The sequence below is a fragment of the Hordeum vulgare genome, chromosome 4H (assembly GCF_904849725.1).
Source record: "Hordeum vulgare subsp. vulgare chromosome 4H, MorexV3_pseudomolecules_assembly, whole genome shotgun sequence".
NCBI classification, from domain to species: domain Eukaryota; kingdom Viridiplantae; phylum Streptophyta; class Magnoliopsida; order Poales; family Poaceae; genus Hordeum; species Hordeum vulgare.
In genome coordinates this window covers 605,589,632-605,597,968 of record NC_058521.1, presented here as the reverse complement: position 1 = coordinate 605,597,968, position 8,337 = coordinate 605,589,632, and the positions used below count along the sequence as shown (strand labels likewise).

Sequence of the window (8,337 nt, the reverse complement as noted above, 5' to 3'; positions counted from 1 at the left end):
CCTTCGGAGATACCTATAGAGCATCTTTATAGTCACCCAGTTACGTTGCGACGTTTGATACACAAAAAGCATTCCTCCGGTGTCAGTGAGTTATACGATCTCATGGTCATAGGAATAAATACTTGACACGCAGAAAACAGTAGCAACAAAATGACACGATCAACATGCTATGTCTATTAGTTTGGGTCTAGTCCATCACGTGATTCTCCTAATGACGTGATCCAGTTACCAAGTAACAACACCTTGTTCATAATCAGAAGACACTGACTATCATCGATCAACTGGCTAGCCAACTAGAGGCATGCTAGGGACGGTGTTTTGTCTATGTATCCACACATGTAAATGAGTCTTCATTCAATACAATTATAGCATGGATAATAAACTATTATCTTGATACAGGAATTATAATAACAACTATACATTTATTATTGCCTCTAGGGCATAATTCCAACATTCACATGATGTTGACTCCTTGATTCCATCCACGGGGTAGCCGACCGCCCTCTATTATTCTTCGTTCATCGTCGGGCGGGGCCTCAGATTCAGCCACGCTGCTTTTCCGCTTAGATGGGGCGCCGGTAATATCAAGTGCAGGATCTTCCTGGCGCGGTACTCCTCTAAGCTCATCAATCTGCTTCGGTTGCTCGTTAATCCTGGCAAGCAACTGGTTGAAGTTGTCATTCTCCTCATCCTGCTACCGTTTCTTTGCTCTCTCTCGGCTTCTGTAAGTGTCTTGGTCTCTGGCAAACCCAAGCCACCACGGGTAAGAAGGACCGAAGCCTCGCGTTCGTCCTCCATGTTCGTCATTGCCGAGGACCAGTGTGAGCAAATCTTTATCTCTATCTGCAGTGAACTTTCTTTGTCCCTCCTTAATTTCTTTCACTATCCTTTTCCAATTCTCCCTGGGTATCCTAAGATCGTCATTGCAGATGAGGTCCCCTGTTGTTTCGTCGTACGATCCACCATGCGCAAGGAACCAATTTCTTGCTCTCAATTCCCACTCATCCCAGAGTGGTTCAGGTACGATGCCTTTATCTATCAGATCTTGCTCTTTCTTATACCACTTTGGTCCAAGAAGTACATGATACTAGTCCAAACAGTACATAATAATAGCTACCATAGATATATATACAAGTGTTCGACGTTCAGAACACTACTCGTCTGAATCATCTAAATCAGAATGTCCACCTTCCTCGAGGTGACGCTGGCCATAGTGGACGACTTGAATCTTGCGGTACAACTCGTATGAAACGTATGCATCTTTTGCTGCATACTCAATGTTGATATCATCAAGTGGGCCCTTCTCCCAAAGTTTGTGCTGAGACTTTGGGAAACTGGTCTTCATATCAGCATATGAATCGTCGATCAAGGCAACTGCCATATGAGCCATCGAAGTCCTGTCATGTCAAAGCCTGAATATCGTTTGGAGATCAACGAGGCAACCAACTGGTATCTCAATACCGAAGTTGTGCCTCATCTTCAGCTTGTCGTTCCTTATGTCAACGGAAGCAAAAGTGATGCCGCTGCGAAGGAAGTCCATGAGTTCTGGACAATGCTTGTCACTCATGCAACAGAAACAAATTAAAATGGAACAAATGTTACATACTGCTGCAATAAGGAAACATGTTTCACTACAACTAAAGAGAAAATTATCTTTAGGATTCAAATAGAACATATGCAATGGAACCTAGAGAGATCACTATAGCTATCCAATGGAACCTAGAGAGATCACTAGCTATATGCAATTTTCATGACTATGACATATCATATTGCTATCCAATGGAACCTAGAGAGATCACTAGCTATATTCAATTTTCATAACCTTGGATCAAAGAAGACCGCATAAAATTATATCACTACAACTATGATTTCAATGGAACATATTGAACCAATCAGATTTTTCAGATTGTGGAACACTATTCCAATCAGATTGTGTTCCCTTCAACTAATCAAAATTGTTTCACTACAAATATTTGAAGCGAACCAACTATGATTCCAATGGAACATATTAAACACTAGTTGATTCTAATACGATTTTTCAGATTATGGAACACTATTCCAATCAGATTGTGTTCCCCTTCAACTAATCAAAATTGTTTCACTACAACTATTTGAAGGGAACCAACTATGATTCCAATGGAACATATTAAACACTAGTTGATTCTAATACGATTTTTCAGATTATGGAACACTATTCCAATTAGATTGTGCTCCCCTTCAACTAATCAAAATTGTTTCACTACAACTATTTGAAGGGAACCAACTATGATTGAAACAAATAAACTTACAATGTCATTATCTTGGATCAAAGAAAGCCTCAAAACTTACCTCGCCCATTGGAAGATCAAGACATGGCGTGCGAAGCATAGTTGGATGACGGCAACACCGCGTTGATCGGCCGTGTACTCCAGATCAAGCCCCAAGAACTTCTCATGATCCATTGCATGGTCAAACCATCGTTCCTTCAACTGTTGAAGAAAAAGCGGCACCTCCCTGCTCAGGTTCGTGTACACGACACGGAGCTTGGTCGTGCCATGTGCGAGCACCTCATGAAAGCTAGTTGGCATGGAGGAAGAAGAGAAGGGAAGAAGAGAGGAGAAGAACAGAGAGGGCGACGCGAGAGAGAAGAAGAAACAGAGAAATGGCGATTGTACGCTTCGGTTCGTGCTTTTCATCGCCTGAAACGACGCGGGATGCAAACCGTTTGGGTCTTTAGTCCCGGGTTGAGCCACCAACCGGGACTAAAGAGGTATACCAACCGTCGCCACCACTACGGCAGGCCACGTGTTAGGCCTTTAGTCCCGGGTTGAGCCACCTGTTGGGGAACGTCGCATGGGAAACAAAAATTTTCCTACGCGCACGAAGACCTATCATGGTGATGTTCATCTACGAGAGGGGATGAGCGATCTACGTACCCTTGTAGATCGTACAGCAGAAGCGATTAGAGATCGCGGTTGATGTAGTGGAACGTCCTCACGTCCCTCGATCCGCCCCGCGAACAATCCCGCGATCAGTCCCACGATCTAGTACCGAACGGACGGCACCTCCGCGTTCAGCACACGTACAGCTCGACGATGATCTCGGCCTTCTTGATCCAGCAAGAGAGACGGAGAGGTAGAAGAGTTCTCCGGCAGCGTGACGGCGCTCCGGAGGTTGGTGATGATCTTGTCTCAGCAGGGCTCCGCCCGAGCTCCGCAGAAACGTGATCTAGAGGAAAAACTATGGAGGTATGTGGTCGGGCAGCCGTGAGAAAGTCGTCTCAAATCAGCCCTAAAACCTCCGTATATATAGGTGGGAGGGAGGGGAGGAGGCAGCCTCAAAACCCAAAGGTTTGGCCGAAATTGGAGGTGGAGGAGTCCTACTCCAATCCTACTTGGAGTAGGATTCCACCTTCCCACTTGGAAACTCTTTCCACCTTGTGTTTTTTCCTTCTCAAACCTTATGGGCCTTAGTGGGAACTTATTCCAGCCCACTAGGGGCTGGTTTATCTCTTCCCATAGCCCATGAGACCCCTTGGGGCGTGACACCCCTCCCGATGGTCCCCGGCACCCCTCCCGGCACTCCCGGTACACTACCGATGAGCCCGAAACTTTTCCGGTAACTCCGAAAAACCTTCCGGTAACCAAATGAGGTCATCCTATATATCAATCTTCGTCTCCGGACCATTACGGAAACCCTCGTGACGTCCGTGATCCCATCCGGGACTCCGAACAACATTCGGTAACCAACCATATAACTCAAATACGCATAAAACATCGTCGAACCTTAAGTGTGCAGACCCTGCGGGTTCGAGAACTATGTAGACATGACCCGAGAGACTCCTCGGTCAATATCCAATAGCGGGACCTGGATGCCCATATTGGATCCTACATATTCTACGAAGATCTTATCGTTTGAACCTCAGTGCCAAGGATTCGTATAATCCCGTATGTCATTCCCTTTGTCCTTCGGTATGTTACTTGCCCGAGATTCGATCGTCAGTATCCGTATACCTATTTCAACCTCGTTTACCGGCAAGTCTCTTTACTCGTTCCGTAATACAAGATCCCGCAACTTACACTAAGTTACATTGCTTGCAAGGCTTGTGTGTGATGTTGTATTACCGAGTGGGCCCCGAGATACCTCTCCGTCACACGGAGTGACAAATCCCAGTCTTGATCCATACTAACTCAACTAACACCTTCGGAGATACCTGTAGAGCATCTTTATAGTCACCCAGTTACGTTGCGACGTTTGATACACACAAAGCATTCCTCCGGTGTCAGTGAGTTATATGATCTCATGGTCATAGGAATAAATACTTGACACGCAGAAAACAGTAGCAACAAAATGACACGATCAACATGCTACGTCTATTAGTTTGGGTCTAGTCCATCACATGATTCTCCTAATGATGTGATCCCGTTATCAAGTGACAACACTTGCCTATGGCCAGGAAACCTTGACCATCTTTGATCAACGAGCTAGTCAACTAGAGGCTTACTAGGGACAGTGTTTTGTCTATGTATCCACACAAGTATTGTGTTTCCAATCAATACAATTATAGCATGGATAATAAACGATTATCATGAACTAAGAAATATAATAATAACTAATTTATTATTTCCTCTAGGGCATATTTCCAACACCACCAACCGGGACTAAAGGGTGATACGAACGGTTGCCACCACCACTGCCCGCCGCGTAGCCCTTTAGTCCCGGTTTGGGACACGAACCGGGACTAAAGGCTCCTTACGGGCCAGGACTAAAGCCTCGAGGGAGGCATTGAGAATTGAGGCGACGTGGCCGGGCCTTTAGTCCCGGCCCAGAGGCAGGCCGGGATTAAAGGGTCCCGGCCAAAGGCCCGTTTTCTACTAGTGGTTGCTCCATGTAGATGGGGTTAGGCGTTGTCCGTGAAGTGCTCGAGGCCGATGAAGTCATCCTTCTCCTTACTGGTAGTGGGGTATCAACGGTTGTCGGGATCATACTGCTACACGGTCATCTAGCTCACATCTGTGGCAACATTGCATGCGGTTGTGTAGCTTGCTTGGTGACGGGCTCAGTAGTCTCGGGGTCATGTCTCCCAAGTCCAAAGGACTCGTCGGGGATGCAGGTGTGTACGCCTCCTACCACGAAGGTGTTGACCCAGGCTCCGATATCCGTCTAGGAAGGAAGCGCCTTTCGGCCATTCTACCATGGTTGGGATGTTGTGTTGTGGATCGTTGGAGGTTTCTTAGATGTGGATGCTAGGGCGACGCCTCTGGATGGCAGTCCACATGGGTGGCTCTCTAGAGAGCTCTATGGCAGTGGTGGTGGCTATCACTCTTGGTCATGTGGATGACAAGAGGTGAGGGTGACTCGGCCGGTCGTTTTTTCTTGGCAGTGACGAAGCCCTGATCCGGACCTAGGGACCGGTGTCGTCGCGCTTGTCCTAAAGACCTTGTGGTGGCACAGGGAACTACCGAGTGAAAGCTCCACGCTTTGGGATCAACGAAGACGATGCTCGGGAGCGTCGCTTTCTTCCTAAAGTCGTTGTCACAGTGCTCCTATTTCTGTCAGGCTTTCGGGTGAACACCTTGTCTATTCTGGACTCGGCAACGGCAATGCTTCTTGCAGTGTTCCCTTCTGAGGGTGTTTTTGTGTAACTTAGATGTGTTAGGACGTAGTATGGTGTTGTACTCGGCTATTCATATGTTCTTTTCCAGTAGGGTAAGAATGTTAGTTCATATATAAAGCGGAAGGAAAGCTTGTTTTGTGATCAAAGAAAACGCCATCATCCAACCTTCTATGTAAGGTATTTGTATAGAAAGTTCATGTAGTACTCCATTGTATATGATTTCAGAAAAAAGAAGTATACGTGTATGTGTGTTTCACTTTTCATGGAACGAATGTTTTATTAAAAATGATCCCACTGGCCACTAGGACATTAGGTACAAGATCTCATTTTTTGGATTAAAAGGTACAAGATCTCATCATCACCTCTGAGAGATTAATTAAAAGAAACAAAAAGAGAAAGCTGCACAGAAATTTGTAATCCTATGACTATGAGAGCCTGATAATTTTGCTCAAGGCAAGTCTCTGTCGAAACCAACCATTTTTATTTGCTTTCTCCTCACCAACCCAATTGCTTTGCTTTGCGGGTGGGTGCCGGATTCAATCCATCCTACGGTCACGACGCTCGCCACGTCGGGTCGACGCATCGATCGGCTCTATCTTCCTCACGGCTTGGTTACGCCGTCCGATCGTCTCCCGGCGGCCGAGATCTGCTCCAGGGTCCGGACCACGTCGGCCATGGACGGCCGGAGTGCCGGGTTGTCCGCGACGCACGCCGCCGCCAGCGTTGCCATGGTCGCCGCCTGGGAGACATCGTACCGACACCCTAGCCTCTGGTCGACGAGCTTACGCACGTCGTCGTCGCAGGAGCACGAGCCGGCCTTCATCATGGGCGCGACCGCGGACGTGAGGAGCCGGCCGTCGCTGAACGGCTGCGTGCCGGTGAGCAGCTCGAGGAGCAGCACGCCGAGGCTGTACACGTCGCTCTTCTTGGTGAGCACGCCGGAGCGGAGGTAGTGCGGGTCCACGTACCCAGGGGACCCGAGCACGGCGCGCGGCGGGCGGACCGCCACGGCCGCCGAGCCCGAGAACCCGGCGCGGGCCGAGCCGAAGTCGCAGAGCCTGGCGCCCATGGCCGCGTCGAGCAGCACGTTGGAGGCCTTGACGTCGCCGTGCACCACCTGCGGCTCGCACCGGTCGTGGAGGTACTCGAGGGCGCGGGCCACCTGCAGCGCCACGGCCGCGCGCCGCGCCCACGGAAGAGGAGGACAAACAGAGGCCTTGCTGGCGTGGAGGTGGTCGTGGAGGCTGCCGTTGGGCGCGAACTCGAGGACGAGCACGCCCTCGTCGCGCTGGTCGCAGAAGGCGAGGAGGCGGACGATGTGCGGGTGGCGGACGCGGAGCAGCGCGTCCAGCTCCTGGCGGAAGGCGCGGCGGAGGCGCTCGCTGCTGCGGTGCACCTTGACGGCGGCGAGCTGGGAGGAGCCGGCGAGGCGCGCGAGGTAGACTGTGCTGAAGCCGCCCTCGCCGACCACGGCCGACGTGAAGCCCGCCGTCATGGCCTCCACCTGCGCCCACGACAGCTGCCTCGCGCCGCCGACCTTGCCGGGCTGCTGCTGGTCCTCGTCGGTTGCGGCCCCTCGGGTGGCGACGCCGCCGGTGCCGCACCCGCAGCAGAGGAGGGGCAACTTGGGCCTGTGCAGCAGCATCTCCGGCCTCCCTTCCGGCGAGCTTGACTCTGGAAGAGGAGGAGAGGTGCGTGCTGGCCTGTCCGTTTGGGAGAGACGTGGCCGTCGTGGGTATATATATATATATATATAGGTGGTTGGGTGGGAGCGGTGGCTGAAGTAACCTTCATTCGTTGCATACTCCAAAAATCACTTTGACCCAAGACCTACCATGCAGACATGCTCATGTTTGACACAAGTTTTTAATGATGGGGTAAAATTTTGAAGTCACAAAAAAAAATATTGAGTTACACTAAAGTCAAAGTTTAATTTTCAAATTCGTACGCGCCTTATGCATTGAAATAGAGACATTAGTTCTCTTGATTGATTGAATTGTGCGAACATAGATAGTCTTTCTAAAATTTCGATTGCTTCAGCTTATATCTCGAGTTAATTTTAAGGTACATTTATGAATATATATTAAATGAGAGGTACTTCAAATACTCGAAGCAAAGATACAAATTATATTTTGGTAATAAATATAAATACTCATGAGGGATCTCTTTCTGTTTAGTACTTTATACGTAAACATACGTTTAATTAATGCATATGATACAATTTAAGATACTCGAGCATCTATGTATTGGAAGTGTCTACGCATTGTATATATCTTTGCATTAAATGTGTATGTTTACATATCTTTGGTCTTGTATTTATAAGAACTCTCATTTAATGTGTCTTGAGAGAGTACGGCTTGAGTTCTCTAGGAAAGATATGTGCAGATGTTGGAGAAAGCCATGTACTCCCCCCGTTCCTAAATATAAGACCTTTTAAAGATTGCACTATAAACTACATACGGATGTACATAGACATATTTTAGAGTATATAGATTCACTCATTTTGTTCCGTATGTAGTCTCCTACTGAAATCCCTAAAAGGTCTTATATTTTGAAACGGAGGGAGTAAATGAGACCTAGCGGCGAGCACGTGCGTGTGAGAAAGAAAACAAGAAAGCGGTAGCGAGCACTGACGTCGTGTGGATGTGTATGTACAAGATAGAGATGATCTCTTCTCTGGGAAATAGCAACAAACATAATCTTCCACTGATTTATTCATTACATATCAGTCATACTCATAC

The 8,337-nt window shown here is 48.1% G+C and overlaps 1 protein-coding gene across 1 annotated transcript; it reads right to left on the bottom strand.

The window, feature by feature from the left end:
* Positions 1-5,853: 5,853 nt before the first annotated feature.
* Positions 5,854-7,315, bottom strand: LOC123447549 (salt tolerance receptor-like cytoplasmic kinase 1). Its single transcript, XM_045124156.1, has one exon. It carries the CDS (start codon positions 7,239-7,241, stop codon positions 6,198-6,200), a length of 1,044 nt encoding a protein of 347 aa, XP_044980091.1. The 5' UTR covers positions 7,242-7,315; the 3' UTR covers positions 5,854-6,197.
* Between the last annotated feature and the right edge of the window lie 1,022 nt (positions 7,316-8,337).

Excerpts from the sequence above, each read along its gene's own strand:
- LOC123447549 (XM_045124156.1), bottom strand. The coding sequence starts at position 7,241 with ATGCTGCTGCACAGGCCCAAGTTGCCCCTCCTCTGCTGCGGGTGCGGC.